Source organism: Agelaius phoeniceus, unplaced genomic scaffold (genome assembly GCF_051311805.1).
Source record: "Agelaius phoeniceus isolate bAgePho1 unplaced genomic scaffold, bAgePho1.hap1 Scaffold_113, whole genome shotgun sequence".
NCBI classification, from domain to species: domain Eukaryota; kingdom Metazoa; phylum Chordata; class Aves; order Passeriformes; family Icteridae; genus Agelaius; species Agelaius phoeniceus.
The window spans coordinates 1983278-2003706 of NW_027509877.1; the positions used below are offsets into that span (position 1 = coordinate 1983278).

A 20429-nucleotide genomic window follows, 5' to 3' on the forward strand; every position below is an offset into this window, starting at 1 on the left:
TACAATCAATCCCCCATTGAGCATGCATCTGAGTTACGACCTTCGCTATGGCTTCCATGGTCCACGCTGGTCCGGGGGCGTCCCCCCCGCTGCACTAGGCCTGCTGTGCAGCCGCCAGTCCCCTGTCCAGGCGAAATCCCGAACTCCGGGCGCTGCGATTCCCGGGTTTTGGCACCAGATGTTGCCATTACGGCGTGGCGACCTGGTTCAGGAGGTCTGACACGGTGACTCAAGGCCCAGGGTCACTCGGTCCAATGCTACATACACCAATGTGGTGGACAGCAAATGGCATTTATTGAGGGGTCTCAGGGGTATTTATGGCTTGGGCAGTCTGTGTCCCTTCCCTCTGCTCACGTCTGGCCGGGTGTGGCCAGGTACGGAGCAACAGTCAGACTGCAGGGTGAGGGGGGCCTTCCTATCTACCCGTACAGCCCGAGATCTTCCGCACGCAGGTCCCTAGCTCTCCACAACAGCCCCAGCCAGGGACCCACTCCCAAGGCTGCTGCCATGGCCACCAGGGCTGGCACCAGCTGGGATGCTCGGTTTCCATGGGCTGGGCTTCAGGAATGGGATTCCCCAATTTCCTACCCCCACTAAAACCGCGCTGCCGCTTGCTGCCCTCCCGCCTCCCATAGAAAGCACAAAAGGCAAAGATCCCAGGCTGGGATAAGAACAATTTATTGGGAACAGCAACGAGATAAGGAACAAATGGAACAGAAACAGTATTGATAACAGAAGGGATCAATAAAACGGTTTACAGGGAAAACTACAACATCAACTATTGGCTCTTCCCAGTTTCGTATTTCCCCTCCCTGGAAAGGACACCCTTCTCCTCAGGGAGAGAGAGTCCCTTTCCTGCCCCTGGCAATGTTCTGAGGTGGGAGTGAATGGAATCACATGGCCATGGCCAGACCCTCATGTTCTTCAATCCCACACCATGTCATTGACAGGGGCAGGAAAAGGTACAGGTGTCTTCCCAGCATGGATCACAGGGAACATGGATCACCCGGGCTCTTTCCAATATGGGTTTTCCCATGGGGGTTGAAGCTGGAGCTGGGCACAAAGCTCCTCCTGCACTTGGGGCTTTTGCAGGGCATCTCTTACCGGTGACTCCGTTGGTGTCTTGTCAAGTGAGAGCTGCTGGTGAAGCTCTTCCCACACTGGGGACACTCGTAGGGCCTCTCCCCAGTGTGGATGCGCTTGTGGGTGATGAGGGTGGAGTTGTGCTTGAAGCCCTTCCCGCAGTCGGGGCAGCAGAAGGGCCTCTCCTGGGTGTGAATCCGCTCATGCAGGAGGAGACTGGAGCTGGTCTGAAACCTCTTCCCACACTTGGGACACTCGTAGGGCCTCTCCCCAGTGTGGATGCGCCGGTGGGTGATGAGGTGGGAGTTGTGCTTGAAGCCCTTCCCGCACTCTGGGCAGCGGAAGGGCCTCTCCTCTGTGTGAATCCGCTCATGCAGGAGGAGACTGGAGCTGGTCTGAAACCTCTTCCCACACTTGGGACACTCGTAGGGCCTCTCCCCAGTGTGGATGCGTTGGTGCCTGATGAGTTCTGAGCTGCAGCTGAAGCCCTTCCCACACTCCCCACACTCGTAGGCCCATTCCCCAGTGTGGATCATCTGGTGGCGGATCAGGTGGAAGCTCTTCCTGAAGCACTTCCCACAGGCCAAGCACTTGTAGGGCTTCTCCACATCATGAAGCTGCTCATGGGCCACCAGCTCTGAGCTCTGGCTGAAGCTCTGTCCACCTTCCTGGCTCAGGGTGGGTCTTTCCTCCTCAGAGCACCCTGGTCTGGCTTTGTAGCCCCTCTTCCTGTACAGTCTCTGGGGATTTTCCTCCCTGTTGGATTCCTCCACTCTGGAAGCACTAAAAACAGCCTCTTCCATGAGGTTCTGCTGTGGGGATTTCTCCTCCCTGGTCTCCCTCCTCAGCTTCTTCCCTGGGGGAGGAAGGACAAGGAGAGCATGGGATTTGCCTCCGTGCCACAGGGAAGGGGAAGGAGATCCCCCCAGTGCATCCCCGGCAGGACGGGGTTGACACCGGGTTCGTCCTGCAGCCGGGGGCCGTGCTGGGCTGGGAGATGGAGCAGGAGAGAGGGGGAAAGGGGCACTGACTTCCTCCACACCTGCCTGGGTGTCCCACGGCTCCTTCCTCTTCCTTGCAGCCTCCTCCTCCATCTGGCCAAGAACTGAAGATGGGAAATTCTCTTTAAGGAGGAAAACAAGGGATGAGCACACTGGATTTTGTACTGGTTTGAAGGCAAACCTGGGGAGGGTCTAAACCAGGAATACAATTTAATAAGAAAATTTCGATCAAGGCAATGATACAGAAACACTGCCTTAAACTGACAGAGTCAGGATATAACCTGACACCCTGTTGCTCAGGGTGGTGGCAGCAGTCCCATTAAATGGTGGCTGCAGTCCTGTGGGAGTGATGAACGTGATTCTGTCCAAGCAGTGATCCTGTAGAAGGGTCTGGTCTTCCTCTGAAGGTCCAGTGGTGTTTCTGGAGCTCTTGTCCTCAGGGAATCCAGTAGGCAAGCTGCTCCTGGTGTTGCAAGGCTCAGCTATATCCAGGTAGGAGTGCTTGGATCCAACCCCTTGGCGGAGCATCCCACAATGGGATGTTGGAATTTTCTCAGTCCTGCAGTGACACACAATGGCCCATTCGCAGAAGATATCTCCCCTGGAGGGCGTTATCAGGGCTGAGTCATGGAAGAGATAAAGAACCCTGCCCCACCTGTTAATAGCAGTTGATGAAGATTTGGATTGAAAACATGCATTGGGTTCCATCTTACACTGCAACCTGAAACAGTGGGGTAATCCCTGCTCAGGGGGTGAATACCACCCCCCTTACCCAAACTGGCTCAGGTGTAAAACCCCCACCCTGGGAAGGCCACACACACAGGGGACAATGTCACACTTGGCCCACTCCAGGGGAGATCTCTGTCCCTCTCAATCCCTGGCTATCCCCCCTTTTCTTTTTCACAGGCCGGGGGCTTTGCCAAATCTAAGAATATTTTTTTTTCTTTGTCCCTGTCACCGTTGTGACATCTACACAGAGCTTTCCCTTCCTTTTCATACTCTTTTCATAAAAGAGGTATCACAATGTATTGGGCCGAATTTCCACTTTTCTTTTATCAGAATGTGCCAGCAGCTGAGCTGGAGCTGTGCAGGACCAATGGATTTTGGAATTGCCACAGAATTGCTTCTACTGTCAGTTGATTAAATTTTGCAATTTGTTCTCGTTTCCACCACAAGTTACTTGTGGGAAGAGTAAATTCAAGGCATTTTCTGTAGGCTTAAGTTTGATTTTTGTCAAGAAACAACTTCACTTTGTCGAGTGCCCAGGGAATGCTCAAGGGGTCACTGAGCCTCTCAGACTGGGGGATGCTTGAGAGGGGCTTGGGAGGGTTTGTCCCCGTCCCTGTCACCCCAGGCCTTTCCCCAGGGGTGTCCCTGTCCCTGTAACCCCAGGCCATTCCCCAGGGTTGTCGCTATCCCTGTCACCCCAGGCCATTTCTCAGGGGTATCCCTGTCCCCGTCACCCCAGGCCATTCCCCAGGGGTCTCCATCATTCTCACTCCAGGGAATACCTGGGGGGTCTCCCTCCCTCTCACCCCTGTGCCAGGGGGTGCTCGGGGCAGTCTCTGTCCCTCTCAGCCCAGGGGATGCTCGGGGCTCTCTGTCCCCTGGCCCTGGGGGATGCTCGGGGGGTCTCCATCCCTCTGGCCTCAGGCAATGCCTGTGCAGGGCTGGGCACCAGGGGCTCTGTGTCCCTCTCACCGCTGAGGCTGCTCGGGGCTGGGGGGGCTCTGCCACCTTCTCACCCCTGGGGAGGCCGGGGGGGTCTCTGTCCCTCTCAGCCCTGCTGTGACCCCACCCAAACATCATCGGGGTCACAGGGACAGAGACACCCCCAAAGCCCCAGAAAAGCTGAACCTGGGATTTGGTTTGGGGCTGAGGATTTAGGAAAGGGCTGGAATTGGGGCTGGGCTTGGAGCTGGGGCTGAGATTTGGATTAGAGCTGGGATTGGGGTTAAAACTAGAAATGGGATTGGCTTTAGGGCTGGGGTTGGGATTGGGTCTGGAGCTAGATGAGTGTGGGGCTGGGATAAGATTAAATACAGAACTGTGAGTGTGTCTGAACATGGAGTGAGATTGAGACCCGGATCAGGGTCAGGTTTGGGAGTGAGCTCACCCACAGCAGGACATGGGGGATGTCACTGCAGGATGGTTTGGGGAAAATCCTGGTTTGGGGAAAAACAGGGTGTGAATGCCTTTTTTTGGGGATTTCCCTTGCCCAAGTCCATCTCTAGAAGTCACCTGATGTCCATAAAAACCTCCAAAAATCGAGACTTAATTAAAAAAAGCCACCAGGAGTGTCCTATGTCCAGTCTCATCCCTCCAGGGTTCTGGTGTTCCCCCATCTCAGGGCTGCTGAGGATCCTCAAGGGTCCCCAGGACCCCTCTCCAGGGTCCTGCTTAGGGATGCTGGGGGGGGTTTTGGGGTCCCCTTCTCCAGCCTCACCCCAGTTCTGCCACTTGGAGGTCCCCCCTCTTCCCACCACCCTGGCCTCGTATGGGGCAAATTTGGGAGAAAATCTCCAAAAGAGTTTCCTCTAGAAAGCAGATTTAAGAAGCCCCTCCCCCAACCGGATTGGGAAAAGATTTCCTCGGAAAAAAATGGAAAAAACGTTTATTTAACAGGCAAAGCATTCACCAGCACAAACAAAGAACAATATTGAACAATAAAACCTCTTGCCACTCCAAAAGAGATGACAAACACAGAAAGTCCCTCTCTGGGCTGCAGCTCAGCTCACTCAGTCTCTTATCAGTCTCTTATCAGTCTCTTATCAGTCCCTCCAGCGCTGGAAATGCCGCGGCCCAGGCCAGGTCCAGTGGGCCACGGGTGCGAGCTGCTGGTGGTGTTCTGTGTGTTCAGTGCAGAGCAGGTTCCAACAGCCCCAAAGAAAAAGAAAAATAACAGTCCAGGCAACTTCTCTGCCTCAGAGAGCTAAAAACTAACTAAAAGCAAAGGAGAGCTCTGTCCTGCCCTCTGTCCATCCATGAGCTGGAATGTGGAGGAGTGAGTGCAGTGTATGAAAACAAGCTGCAGCTTCTTCCTCCTCCCCTTGGCTCTCAGAACCAGCCTTAAAGGTGCAGAACTCATTTCTGGGCTAAAGGGACCGATGGGGCACGAGCATCATGAAGTCACCCCAGCACGCGCCCCTGTCAGGGTCAGGGGGTCCCGTCCCCGCCTCATCTCCGGGCTGCCGGGGGTGCCCCAGCTCCGGTATCGCCCCTTCCCCTCTCCCCGCCCCGGGGGTCCCCCGTTCCACAGCCCCAGCTCTCACGGGGATCCCCAAAACCAATGTCCCGCCCCGTCGGTACCGGGCCATCCCCACGTGGACCCCCCGGGACCCTCCCGAGGGGCGATCGCGGCTCCTCTGGCCCCGAAAAAGCTCCTCTTAGGGAGCCTGGAGATATCCGGGGCTCGAGTCCGGGATCTGCCAGCTCCGAACACTCTCCAAAAAAATCCTCCCGGAGATCCCTGGCTGGAGTTATTTGGGAATTTAGCTACTTGAGCTGGGCTTCCTGTGGGACTTTTAGCAGCCTTGTGTTCCTCACCATGGGGTGGATGAACCTTGTCAGTCTCGCTGGTAACATTTGCTCCCTTTCCTCCTGTGATTTTAATAAACTTTTCAAGGAAGGACAACAAAATATTTTCTTTTTCACTGGCCACCCACAACAGCCATTTTCTTCATCAGTTCTTCCATAAGTTCCCCAGGAGGAAGGTGGGACTGTGTCCAAGTTTCCAAGGGTTCTTCCAGAAAAACCACGACCTCCTCAGAGGGAACCATGCTGTTGTCAAAGGCACCTGGGGTGAGACAAGACTGCCCTGAACACACCATGCAAAAATAATGTCACAATCTGGTTACGCAAATTGTTAGAGAAATGCCTCTGCCCCAGTTAAGGTGCTAACGAGACCAAATCCAAGGTGGATTTTATTAAACAGTAAATGTGAGGTAGAGAGAGAGATGGAAAGAAAGAGAAAAGGGGGGAGAGCAAGGGAGTGAGAGGGACAGAGACCTGCCCTGGGGCAGGGCAAGTGTGACATTGTCCCCTGTGTGTGTGGCCTTCCCGGGGTGGGGGTTTTACACCTGAGCCAGTTTGGGTAAGGGGGGTGGTGTTCACCCCCTGAGCAGGGATTCCCCCACTGTTTCAGGTTGCAGTGTAAGATGGAACCCAATGCATGTTTTCAATCCAAATCTTCATCAACTGCTATAAACAGGTGGGGCAGGGTTCTTTATCTCTTCCATGACTCAGCCCTGATAACGCCCTCCAGGGGAGATATCTTCTGCGAATGGGCCATTGTGTGTCACTGCAGGACTGATCAAATTCCATCATCCCATTGTGGGATGCTCCGCCCAGGGGGAGGATCCAAGCATTCCTACCTGGATATAAGCTGAGCCTTGCAACACCAGGAGCAGCTTGCCTACTGGATTCCCAGAGGACAAGAGCTCCAGAACCACCGCTGGACCTGCAGAGGAAGACCAGACCCTTCTACAGGATCACTGCTTGGACAGAATCACGTTCATCACTCCAACAGGACTGCAGCCACCATTTAATGGGACTGTTGCCACCACCCTGAGCAACAGGGTTCAGGTTATATCCTGACTCTGTCAGTTTAAGGCAGCGTTTCTGAATCATTGCCGTGATCTTAATTTTCTTATTAAATTGTAATTCTGGCTTAGATTCTCCCCCAGGTTTGCCTTCAATCCAGTATAAAATTTAGTGTGCTCATCCCTTGTTTTCCTCCCAAAGCAGGATTTCCCATCCTGAAACCTTCACTAGATGAAGGAGGAGGCTGAGAGGAAGAGGAAGATGCCCCAGGAGCCCCAGGCAGGTGAGGAGGAAGTCAGTGCCCCTTTCCCCCTCTCTCCTGCTCCATCTCCCAGCCCAGCACAGCCCCCGGCTGCAGGACAACCCTGCTGCCAACCCTGTCCTGCCGGGGATGCTCTGGGGGGATCTCCTTCCCCTTCCCTGTGGCACGGAGGCAAATCCCATGCTCTCCTTGTCCTTCCTCCCCCAGGGAAGAAGCTGAGGATGGAGACCAGGGAGGAAAATTCTCCACAGCAGAATCTCGTGGAAGAGGCTGTTTTGAGCAACTCTAGTGCACAGGAATCCAACAGGGAAGAAAAGCCCCAGAGATCCCAGAGGTGGAGGGGCTGCAAACCCAGCCCAGGGTGCTCTGAGGAGGAAAGACCCACCCTGATCCAGGAAGGTGGACAGAGCTTCAGCCAGGGCTCAGAGCTGGTGGTCCATGAGCAGCTTCACAATGGGGAGAAGCCCCACAAGTGCTTGGAGTGTGGGAAGATCTTCAGCCGGAGCAACACCCTGATCCGCCACCAGATGATCCACACTGGGGAATGGGCCTACGAGTGTGGGGAGTGTGGGAAGGGCTTCAGCTGCAGCTCTGCCCTCATCATCCACCAACACGTCCACACTGGGGAGAGGCCCTACAAGTGTCCCAAGTGTCAGAAGAGGTTTCAGACACGCTCCAATTACCTCTGCCACCAGCGCATTCATACAGAGGAGAGGCCCTTCCGCTGCCCTGAGTGCGGGAAGGGCTTCAAGCACAACTCCCACCTCATCCTCCACCGGTGCATCCACACCGGGGAGAGGCGATACGAGTGCCCCACCTGTCGGAAGAGGTTGCAGACCAGCAAAAATCTCTGCCTGAATGAGCAGAGTCACACCCAGGAGAGGCCCTTCTGCTGCCCTGATTGCAGGAAGGGATTCAAGAAAAAATCCACCTTCATCATCCACCGGCACATCCACACTGGGGAGAGGCCCTACAAGGGTCCCACTTCATGGAAAGAGCTTCTCGATGAGCTCGAATTTGACCAGAAACCAATGGAGTCACCAGTAAGGGAAGTTGTGCGAGTGCCCCAGCTGCAGGAAGAGCTTCATGCACCACTCCAGCTTCTTTCTCCATTGGAGGTCCCACGTTGGGAAGAGCCCTGGGGATCCATTTTCCCTGTAATCCATGCTGGGAAGACAGCTGTCAATTTTCCTGCCCCTCCCAATGACCTGATGTGGCATTGAAAAAAATAAGGGTCTGGCCATAGCCCTGTCATTACATTCACTCCCACCTCAGGTCATTGCCAAGAGCAGGAAAGGGACTCTCTCTCTCTCTCTCTCTCTCCCTGAGGAGAAGGGTGTCCTTTCCAGGCAGGGGGAAATACATGGCCAGGAAAGACCCAGTGAGTTGTGTTTTAGTTTTCCCTTTAAAAGTTTTATTGATCACTTCTGTTATCAATATTGTTTCTGTTCCTGTTTGTTCCTTATCTCATTTCTGTTCCCAGTAAATTGTTCTTATCCCAGCCCGGATCTTTGCCTTTTGTGCTTTCCATGGGAGGTGGGAGGGCAGCGAGGGCAGCGCGGTTTTAGCAGGAGCAGGAAATTGGGGAATCCCATTCCTGAAGCCTGGCCCATGGAGACCGAGCATCCCAGCTGGTGCCAGCCCTGGTGGCCATGGCAGCAGCCTTGGGAGCGGGTCCCTGGCTGGGGCTGTGGGAACCTCTTCCCTCTGGTGCCCAGGGACAGGAGTGGAGGGAGCGGCTGCAGCTGAGTCGGGGCAGGCTCAGGTTGGATGTCAGGAAAAGGTTTTTGCCCAGAGGCTGCTGGGGCCCTGGCCAGGCTCCCCAGGGCAGGGTCCCAGCTCCAGGGCTCTCTGAGCTGCAGCAGCATTTGGCCAGCGCTGCCAGGCCCGGGCTGGCATTGTTGGAGTGTCCTGTGCAGGGCCAGCAGTTGGACTGGAGGATCCTGATGGGATCCACCCAGGGACTCCACCCTTTTCTACAGGAGCCCTGCTGCAACAGACCCACACCTGACACTGCAGGAGGACTGCAGCCACAATTCCAATTGGATTGCTACCAACAGCCTGACCAACAGGGTGTCAGGTTGGGTTCTGGTTCTGTCATTGCTGTTTTAGTTTACTGCATTTTTTATTTTCTCCTTTTATTTTCTTCCCCAATAAAGAACTGTTGTTTCCTGCTCCAATATGTTTTTCCTGAGAGCCTCTTGATTTAAAATTTATAGCAATTCGGAGGCAGGGATGTTTACATTCTCTATTTGAGGGGAGGCTCCTGCCTTCCTTAGCAGGCGCCTGTCTTTCCAAAGCAAGACAGCAGGACAGAAGGCACTTTGATTCCTTTTGTCCCAAGTTTCTCCTGAGTTCACGACTTCAGATGAACTGGAATGGGCCCGACAGCACAAAAGCAGCCACAATGAGCAGGATCAACCCCCAGGTCACCATTAAATGCACTCAATCCACACCTTCCAGAGCCCAGCAGCAATTCCTGCCTGTGCCCCCAGCTCTGGGTGAGCCTGAGGGGCATCGCTCTGGTGTGTGCGGGGCCGGCTCCTGCAGCACACAGGGCTGGGAGCCGCTCTGTGTCCCGCAGCTTCGGCATCTCAGGCACCGCTCCACAGCTGCGGGGCTGTGCCAGCACTGTTCCATGGCTGGAGCTCCTGTGCCACCACTGTTCCATGGCTGTAGCTTCTGTGCCACCACTGTTCCATGGCTGTAGTTCCTGTGCCACAACTGTTTCATGGCCGTAGTTCCTGTGCCACAACTGTTCCATGGCTGTAGCTCCTGTGCCACCACTGTTCCATGGCCGTAGTTCCTGTGCCACCACTGTTCCATGGCCGTAGTTCCAGTGCCACCACTGTTCCATGGCTGTAGCTCCTGTGCCACCACTGTTCCGCCTTTTCCATGCTCACTCCATTGCTGCTCCAAAGCTGTGCTGTGCTGTTTCAGCACGGTTCCTCTGCTCCTGCACCACTGCTCCACTGCTGCTCCAACACTGCTCATCTCCCCCTGTTCCACTGCTCCTTCTCTGCTCCTCCCCTGCTCCCCTGGTGTTCCACGGGTGCTGCTTCTGTTCTAGTGCTGCTGCCACAGCTGCAGTGTCACAGAGAGGGGAACATTCGGGCAGCAACCACTGTGGTGTCACAGAGACCGGGACAACGGGACTGCCACAGCTGTGGTGTCACAGAGAGGGGAGCGCTGGGGCTGCCACAGCTGTGGTGTCACAGTGAGGGAAATGTTGGGGTGGCTGCTGCTTTAGTGTCATTGAAGGGAACACTGTGGCTGCCAGTGCTTTGTTGTCATAGAGAGGAGAACATTGGGGCTTCCACTGCCCCCAGTGATGTCATAGAGAGGAGAACATTGGGACTGCCATCCTTGTGAGCTCAAAGACAGGGTAACCTTGGGGCTGCTACCCCTGGTTTGTCATGGAGAGGCTAATCTTGGGGCTGCCCCCGCTGTGGTGTCATAAAGAAGTCAATGTTGGGACTGCCAATGCAGTGGTGTCACAGGCAGGGGAATGTGTGGGAGTCACTGCTGGGGTGTCACAGACAGGGGAGCATTTGGGGCTGCCACCCCTGTGGTGTCACAGAGAGGGGAATGTTGGGGCTGCCACTGTGGTGCTGTCATAGAGAGGAGAATGCTGGGGCTGCCACCTCTGTGGTGTCACAGAGAGGTGAATGTGGGGGCTGCTACTACTGTGTTTTCATAGACAGGGCAATGTTGGGTTGGGCACCAAAGTGATGTCAGAGAGATTGGAATGTTGGGGCTGCCACCACTGTTTTCTCATAGAGAGGGGAATCTTTGTTCTGCCACTGTGTTGGTGTCATAAAGAGGGGAACACTGCGGGTGCCACCTCTGTGGTGTCACAGAGAGGGGGATGAGGACTGGCACAGCTGTGTTGTCACAGAGACAGGAACAGTGGGGCTGCAACCACTGTGGTGTCCTAGAGAGGGGAACATTGTGGCTTTCACCATTGTGGTGTCACAGAGAAGGAATTTAGGGCTGCCACAGCTGTGGTGTCACAGAGAGTGGAAGGTCAGGATTGCCTCCGATGTGGTGTCACAGAGAGGGGGACACTGGGGCAGCCATCGCTGTGATGTCACAGAGAGGGGAATTTTAGGGCTGCCACCTCTGTTCTGTTACAGGGAGGGGAACATTGGAATTGCCACCCTTGTTGTGTGACAGATAGGGGAATGTTTGAATTGTCACTGCTGTGGTGTCACAGAGAGGGGGACATGGTCCTGCCACAGCTGTGGTGTCACAGAGTGGGGACACTGTGGCTGCCACCCCTGTGGTGTCACAGACAGGGGAATGCTCGATCTTGAAGTGCTGTGGTATCATAGAGAGGGGAACGTTGGTGTAGCCACTGCTGTTGTGTCACAGACATGGGAACACTACCAAACCTGCCCTGGTGCTGTGCCCACTGCAGTGCTGCTCCTCTGTGACACTGCAGGGCCTCCTGGGGACATAGTTCACACTCTGGAGACTCATGGGGCTAAAGGAGCCCTGTGACTCTCCAGGGTCTTGTAGAATCCATGGAACCGAGAGGAGACTGTGAAACTCTGGGGCTTCATGGAACCATCCATTGTGATACCTCAGGGCCTCATGGTTCCCAGGAATCCTTGTGACTCTACAGGACTAAGTGGAACTAAGGGGACACTGTGACACTGTGGAGTTCATGGAACTGAGGGGATGCTCTGAGACTCAGGTGCCTGAAGATGCTCAGGAGCCGTTGTGACCCTGTGGCTTGTGGAACCAAAGGGACACTGTGACACTGTGGGGTCTCATGGAATCCAGAGGCCCTTGTGACTCAGTGAGGACAGTTGGAACCAAGGATCCATTGAGATATCTCAGGGCCTTGTGTTGTCCAGGGATCCTTGTGACATTGTGGGGCCTCATGGAACCAAAGGGAGCCTGGGACACTGTGTAATCTCAGGGAACCAAGGGGACTCAGAGACACTGTGGGGCCTCCTGGTTCTCAGTCACTTCTGACACTTGTGTCCATCTACAAAGAGGCAAAGCTGGGCAGCCTGAGCCTGTTGATCCAGAATATTCCCATCTCCATGGGAGGATGTTCCTGCCAGCTGTGGTGCTTTGTGTTCTCTCTGCTCTCTGGGGGAATTGCATCCTACAGGAGACCCCAACTACTCCTATAGCTGACACCACAGGGCCTGCTGTGGGGTGGGAGCAGAGGCATCTTTCACTCCATCATGTTGCTCAGAGCCTATCCAAGCAGGAACATTTCCAAGGATGGAGCATTCACTGGCTCTCCACCAAGGCTAACGGTGAAAGCAGGGCGCTGGGGGAGGCAGCAGGGAGAGCAGAGGCTGTGCTGGGTGAGCGAGGGAAGAGAATGAGTGCAGAAGGCACAGCCCACCAGGAGGCCACCAGGCAGAGCCATGGAGCCTCCCCAGGTGAGGGTGACCTGCCCGGGGAGTGCCCTGCTGCCCCCGGGACTGTGCTGCCACCCCCGGTGGAGGTGTTTGCCCAGCAGGATGTCCCCTGGTCACCCAGGGCTGTGCCGCTGTCCCAGGCGGGAGGGCGCTGCCAGCTGAGTGTGCCATCCCTGAGGTCAGTGGTGGAGGCGCCCCAAGAAGCCTGGCTGTGTTAAATGAGCACCCTGCAGCCCCTCTGTGCCCTGCCATGGCTGCCAAGACACCTGAAAGGACTGGCTGCTGTGCTGCTGTGCCCGCTGCTGCCCCTTGTTCTGCCCTGCTGGCAGAAACTGCCGCAACCGCCCAAGCCCAGCGCGGGTTGTCAATGAAGAGTGCTGCTGCTAATCCAGAGGGTGGAGAGACGTCATGCTGCAGAGCCACATTGAACAGGCACTCTGCCACTCTGCTGTGCCCTGCTGCTGCAGCTGGAACCCCAGAAGCAGCACTTGGTAGTAGCAGGGAGGCGCTTTGCCACTGCAGCCGCTGCAAGGCACCCAGCCGCCACCACTGTGAGATGCCTTGCTCCTGCAGGACAGTGCCTGGCCATGGAGCGGGCTTTGCTGCCCCTCCACCAGGCCCTGCCACACCAGCTGAGATCTCAGAAGTGGTGCCCGGCCCCTGCAAGATTCCAGCTCCTCTGTGCCATGCTGCTGCCCCTGTAGCCATCTCTGCCTGCGCTGGAACCACCTCTCTGTGCTTTGCTGTGACTGAAAGCGCCCCTGCAGCTGTGCCCAGCCACGGCGAGACAGTGCCCGGCCCCAGCGGGAGAGTGCCCTGGCACTGTGAGGGGGTGCCTGGCTGCGGAGCCATTCCTGGCTGCTATGGAGTTACCTGTGCCTGTTGCCAAGCTGTACCTGGCTGCTGTGAGACTCCCAGCTGCTGTGGAACACCTGGCTACGATCAAGCCGTATCTGTCGCTCCATGCCCTGCTGTCAACTGCTGGGAAAAGGCGTCGGCTGAGCAGTTCATGCAGGGGAGGGTCCCCGGCGGGGGTCCCTGGGCCAGTGCCCCACCTTGGCCAGCACCCAGCAGCCAGCTTAGAACTGGTGCAAACCAGGGGAATCTGACTGTTTAATTAAAACAAAGCATCCCAAAGGCCTGAGGTGGGTGATGATGCGATGGGATTGCTGCCCAGTGCTCTGAATGTCAAAGTGAAGAAATTCAGTGAAGTGCAGGCAAAAGGCGGGAGCGACTGTGATTCTCTTAAGGCAGTTTTTGAGAGTATAGTTACAAACTGGGCATTGCTGCAGTGATTGCACCTCCTCATGGTCCTGCTGGAAAGCTTGTGTAATGTAACCCAGTCGATCTCTGCCCCAGCACAGAGGTGGTGGGGATGGCCAGTTCAACGTCCTCCTGTTGAAATGTCATCCTCCTGAAACAAACAGTAAGAGCTGGGTGGCTCTTTGCCCAAGATCTGACTCCAGGATTTTAAAGTGGGCAAAAGATTGCTATGTCCTTGCTCTGTCCTTCTTATTCTACCTCTCCTAAACTTGTGGCAAATTTACTATCCGGAGCCATAAAATGGGGAACCATTTTAAAACAAAATCTCTAAACATAACTAGGTGACCTGGTGTCCCAGGATCTACAACTGGACACCTTCTCTCAATTTTGCAAGGTAAACCTGGTGTTTTGATTTTCTAAACACCAGGTAGACCTGTTGTCTAAAATCTGGGTAGACCTAGTGTTGAAAAATTTACCATCTCACCACTCCAGTATGTGAACTGGCTTCTCTGGTGAACTCTGAGTTTTCTAGATTGGACTTGTTTATGAATAACTTTGAATGTGTTCATTTTCCCGCAAGCTGGGAGGGTTTGAGCAGGCTGCCTGAGGTCTATGAACAGTTTGCACCACGGCCAAGTGTGAGACTGAAGATCTGCCTTCCGAGGAGCTGTGAATCGTTTGTGCTTGACAACAGGTAGAGAAACAGCAATTGTGAGACTGAGGGCACACCAGAAACATCACCTGCTGAGCCGGAGAACGACACCAAGCCGGCGACATCCCCAGCTCAGACAGAGAACCACGGGGAACAGACACTGGAAGACATCCTTACTGTGACTGCTCCTGATAACAAATCCACCTTGTCCTTGCTGTGGTACCCAGGTGAACTGTGTGTTGGGCTTGAGTGAGCATCTGAGGGTAGCCCACGGGATAAGGAGGGTTTGTTTTCTGTGTGCTCAATGTGGAAAAGAGAAGAGTAATTCTCATGGTATTGTTTGTCACTTTGGTAAATGCAGGGGAGCAGCAGAAATGGCTCCAGGCAGGGAGTGGATATATGAGGAATGCAGCAGAGACTTAGAGATGAAAATTGCTCTGGGACAACACAAAAGATTGGCACATTCATTGGTTAGAAATCAGGGAAGGGTTGCTGTTTTCCACCCAAAAGAGACTTCCAACCCAGGAGCCCACCAAAAATGCTGGACTAAAGAGGAAGAACTACTGGTAAGATTGGAGGCTCAGTTTGAGGGCAACAAAAGCATCAATAAACTCATTGCAGGACACACATCACAAGCAAAACAGCTGAAGAAATCAGGGACAAAAGGAGATTGCTGCCCAGGAAACCAGCTGAGGATGCAGATAAGGAACCTGGCATGAGTCATCAAAGCAGGAGAGCAGCTGGGGGCCTGCGAATGGACTTGGACAAAGATCTTGGGAGGAGTCAGATGCCTGGGAGAGCAGCTGCTGGAAGGAAAACAGATCCCAAGATGAGTCACCACCCTGATAAAGATAACAACAGCTGGGAAACAGCAAGTGACAGAGGGAGGGGGAGCTGCAGGCCCATTATCTCAGAACCCTCAGTGAATGGCTATCAGCTGGGACAATTCACACCTTCCTGTGGATATCCAAGCACTTAATAGATGATAAGGAGATGCAATCAACAATCAATCAGCACAGGAATGCTTTTGATGCCTTGAATTAATCAGCCAGATAAGAACAGCAACCCAGGACAAGAGAAAAATGGGGAGCCAGGAAAAAGGACCAATAAGACCTTTTCAAAAGTGGATGAAAAGAAGAACAGTTAAGAAAGGTCATTTTCTTTGCTTCTAAGACCTGTTCCATCTAGATAGGGGAAAACTTGCTAAAATTATCCTGAATGACAAAGAGTGTTTGTCCTGTGAAATCCCACCCATCGAACTTTATTCAGTTTTTAAAGCCTGATGGGAAACACCTGGAACATTTGATAGCCTTGGGAACTTCCAAATTGTGGGAGATTAGGGACCGGCCGCAAGATCTCACATTGTTACGGGCAGACAGAACCCCTCCCCTTTACCGTTACTTAGCCCCACGTGTTGTTGACCATTAACCCCTGTTATAAATGACCCTGCCTAACCGTTAATAAACGCCAGTTACCGTCCACCTCATTGGTGTGTGCGCGTGCTTGGTCCGTGTGGCAAAGGCGCTGCCACCGAGCCGTCCTCGACCTGGGATGCCACGCCCCAAGCGGCAGCAACACCAAATTAATGGGAAAGCCAACATTAGTGCTTTCAGAGACTTAATTATGGCAAAAGAAATTGAGAAAAATGTGCAGGAGATGAGCAAAAACTCAGCTCCCAGTCCAGGATTACTCTAAGAGACATCAAGAAGATGGATCCAGAGTACTCCTGGACCATGGAGATCTTCAGCTTATGGTTAACATCAGGAAAAATCCCAGACATGGTGAGGGGTTGCAGGACTGTTTTGATTCCTAAGTCAACCAAAGCAGGGCACCTAAAGGACATTAACAACTGGAGACCCATCCTGATCGGTTCCATCTTGCTAAGACTGTCCTCCAGGGTTTTAACAGCCAAACTGACCAAGGCTTGCCCCCTCAACCCAAGGCAAAGAGGCTTTATAAGGGCAGTGGAATGCTCCGAAAACCTGAAACTCCTGCAAACTAGAATTCAGTCCGCAAAAGGAGAACACAAACCCCTGGCTGTTGTATTTGTGGACATGGCCAAGGCTTTTGACACCGCAAGCCAGCAGCACGTTCTACATGCCCTACAGGAAAGGGAGGTAGATCCCCACATCATCAATCTGGTGAGCAATACTGTGAAAAATGTTTTTGTCATTTGTGTCAATCAGCAATGGAATCAGCAAATGCTTTTATCTGCTGTGTGGAAAATGGATGCATTCTTTGGGATAGATCCAAAGAAGGCTTATGAAACTTTCTATAACCAAATAAAGCTTTGAACTAAGGGAAGTATGGTAAAGTAAAGAGATGAGGTAGCAAGATGACTGATGCTTAGAATAAAGTAGAGGAAGAAGTGTGGTGAAGCTAAGGGGACTGCAATGCGACTAAATGCTTATGTGTAATAAAAAGCTTAACAAAATCATGTAGCAGACAGCGGTGAAGGGGCCTCGCTCCAGACAAGCACAAGAAGGACAGGAAGCCAACAACCACCTGGAAAGATGATAAAATTGCTTATTCCAGCTGATTGATACTTACTCATTTCTACTAAACAAGCACACTGGAAACTGCTTTTTTATGCTTAAAACCAGTATATATATACTTTACTGAATTTGTAAGTGGTGTGTGCCGTGAGTGGAGCGGTGACTCCCCGGCCAACCAGCGCTGCTTGCTCGCCTTCTTTAAAATCAAAGATATAGAAATAAAATTCACATTGACTATTGAAATTTTATGTATTAGTATGATCCTTGTCCCATGGCAGCACTCCCAGTATGGTCCCAGAATAATCCCAGTTACTTTCAAGCACTCCCAGGATGGTCCCGGTTGCCTCCAGCTAGATCAACCCAGTCAGTCCCAGTATGATGCCATTTGCCCCCAGTGTGCTCCCAGTTGCTCCCAGTCACCCCCAGTCCAGGGATGATGTGCATGGTGTGTTCCCAATCACTCTCAGACACTGCCAGGGTTAATCCAGTCAGTCCCAGTATGTGGGGACCCCGGTGTGGTCCCAGTTGCTGCCTGTAGGAACCACTTGTGCCCCACATGGTTCCAGTTGCTCCCTTTCACCCTGACTTTTGTTCCAGTGTTTCCCAGTCTTTCCCAGTGTATCCCAGTTCCTTCCAGCATATTCCCAGTCACTCCCAGCATGATCCCAGTAGAAGCCCAGTTGTTTCCAATGACCCCCAGCATGCACCCAGTCACTCCCAGTTCTCCCACATGCTCCTGGCATGATCCCAGTTGCTCACAGCTGCTCCTGCTCACCCAGAGCATGATCCCACTTGCTCCCAGTATATCCCATTTGCCTCCAACAGGGTCACAATTGCACCCGGCAGGCTCCTACTCAGTTCCAGTATGATCCTGGTATGATGTGAGTACAAATGCAGTGCAATCCCAGTCACTGCCCATTTGATCCCAGTATGATCCCAGTACAGCCCAGTGCCTCCCACTGAAGCCACTCCTGGGATCTCCCAGCCCTCTCTGCATTCACCCCTTCTGGATCTCCTGGGAGGAACCCCAAGGGCTGGAAGTCTGCAGCCAGGGTCCCCAGCAAGGCCCAGTTTGGATGAAGAAGGAGAGCAAGAAGGGAGGGAAGTAAGAGAAGGAGGTTGGCTTAGGAAGGAAAAGGAGGAGGAGGGAGGGAAGATGAGGAGTGGGAGGAAGAGGAGGGACAAAGGAGGATCAGGGAGAGGAGAAGGAACCATGATGTTGAGCATTCCCTGAATTCACAGGCTGTGGGATCATCACCCATCTGTTAGAACTGGAGCATTTATCTTCTGTTAATTGGGCAGTTTTCTTTATCTCTTCCACAACCAATCCATCCTCTGGGAAATATCTTCTCTTAATGGGCCATTGAGTGTCACTGCATGACTGATAAAAACCACATCATCCCATTGTGAGATGCTCCGCCCAGGGGGAGGAGCCAAGCATTCGTACCTGGATATAACCGCATCCTTGGGACACCACATCAGCCTCTTCCCACTGGATTCTCAGAGAAGCAGCTTTCTTCTCCACAGGATTCCCTGAGGAAGACCAGGCCTACCACCACCACCACTGGACCTTCAGAGGAAAACTCCACCCTTCTACAGGATCCTAACAGAACCACATCTGTCACTGCAGGAGCTCTGCAGCCACCATTTCATAGGACCCCTACCAGCAGCCTGACCCGCAGGGTGTCACGTTGTATTCTGACCTGGTGAGTGGGGTTTTTTTGTAAAATGGCATTTGTATTTTTAAGATTTTCCTAGTTCAATAACTGTTATTCCTATTCCCATACTTTTGCCTGAGATACCCTTAATTTCAAAATTCTAGTAATTTGGAGGGAGAGGGTTTACATTTTCCATGTCAAGGGAGGCTCTTGCCTTCCTTAGCAGACACCCGTCTGTTCAAACTGAGACAATGTCCCAGGACACCCGGGCAGGTGAGGAGGAAGTCAGTGCCCCTTTCCCCCTCTCTCCTGCTCCATCTCCCAGCCCAGCACAGCCCCCGGCTGCAGGACAGCCCCTCTGCCAATGCCGTCCTGCCAGGAAATCAGTGGGGGGATCTCTTTCCCCTTCCCTGTGGCACAGAGGCAAATCCCATCCTGACCTTGTCATTCGTCCTCCAAACAATAAGCTGACGATGGAGACCAGGGAGGACAAATCCCCACAGCAGAATCTCGTGGAAGAGGCTGTTTTGAGCAACTCTAGTGCACAGGAATCCAACAGGGAAGAAAAGCCCCAGAGATCCCAGAGGTGGAGGGGCTGCAAAGCCAGCCCAGGGTGCTCTGAGGAGGAAAGACCCACCCTGATCCAGGAAGGTGGACAGAGCTTCAGCCAGGGCTCAGAGCTGGTGGCCCATGAGCAGCTTCACGATGGGGACAAGCCCCACAAGTGCTTGGAGTGTGGGAAGAGCTTCAGCCGGAGCAACACCCTGATCCGCCACCAGATGATCCACACTGGGGAATGGGCCTATGAGTGTGGGGAGTGTGGGAAGGGCTTCAGCTGCAGCTCTGACCTGAGTGTCCACCAGATGATCCACACTGGGGAGAGGCCCTATGAGTGTCCTGAGTGTCAGAAGAGGTTTCAGACCAGCTCCAATCTTCTGCTGCACCAGCGGATTCACACCGAGGAGAGGCCCTTCCGCTGCCCCGACTGCCAGAAGGGCTTCAAGAACAACTCCCACCTCATCAGCCATCAGCGCACCCACACTGGGGAGAGGCCCTATGAGTGTCCTGAGTGTGGGAAGAGGTTTCAGACCAGCTCCCAGCTCCTTGTGCACGAGCGGATTCACACAGAGGAGAGGCCATTCCCCTGCCCTGACTGCGGGAAGGGCTTCAAGCAAAACTCCCACCTCATCACCCACCAGTACATCCACACCGGGGAGAGGCCCTACGAGTGTGGGGAATGTGGGATGAGCTTCAGCCGTAACTCTCACTTGACCAGACACCAACGGAAGCACCAGTTAGGGAAGCCCTGCAAATGCCCCAACTGCAGGAAGAGCTTTGTGCACTGCTCCAGCATCATCCCCTATTGGAGGTCCCACGTTGGAAAGAGCCCTGGTTATCTACATTCCCTGTGATCCATGCTGGGAAGACACCTGTCCCTTTGCCTGCCCCTGCCAATGACATGATGTGGGCCCAAGGTTATGAGGGTCTGGCCATGGCTGTGTCATTACATTCACTCCTACTTCAGGTTATTGCCAGGGGCAGGAAAGAGACTCTCTCTGTCTGCCGTGAGTAGAAGGGTGTCCTACCAGGATGGAGGGAATGCATGGCTGGGAAGAGACAGTCGGTGGTGTTGTAGTTTTCCCTGCAAAAAGTTTTTCTTATTCCTTCTGTTATCCATGTTGTTGCTGTTGCTGTTTGTTCCTTATCTGGTTGCTGTTCCCAGTAAATTGTTCTTATCCCAGCCTGGGATCTTTGCCTTTTGTGCTTTCCATGGGAGGCGGGAGGGCAGCGAGGGCAGCGCGGTTTTAGCGGGAGCAGGAAATTGGGGAATCCCATTCCTAAACCCCAGCCCATGGAGACCGAGCATCCCAGCTGGTGCCAGCCCTGGTGGCCATGGCAGCAGCCTTGGGAGCGGGTCCCTGGCTGGGGCTGTGGGAACCTCTTCCCTCTGGTGCCCAGGGACAGGAGTGGAGGGAGCGGCTGCAGCTGAGTCGGGGCAGGCTCAGGTTGGATGTCAGGAAAAGGTTTTTGCCCAGAGGCTGCTGGGGCCCTGCCCAGGCTCCCCAGGGAAGGGTCCCAGCTCCAGGGC

General features: G+C 53.8%; 1 protein-coding gene across 1 annotated transcript in view; it reads left to right on the plus strand.

The window, feature by feature from the left end:
- The window catches only part of LOC143693004 (uncharacterized), a 680702-nt gene extending 660950 nt beyond the window's left edge, over nt 1-19752 (plus strand). Inside the window, 2 exon segments of the mRNA XM_077173088.1 lie at nt 7288-7717; nt 19086-19752. Coding sequence (XP_077029203.1) covers nt 7288-7717; nt 19086-19752 — 1097 coding nt within the window.
- The last annotated feature ends 677 nt before the right edge of the window (nt 19753-20429 follow it).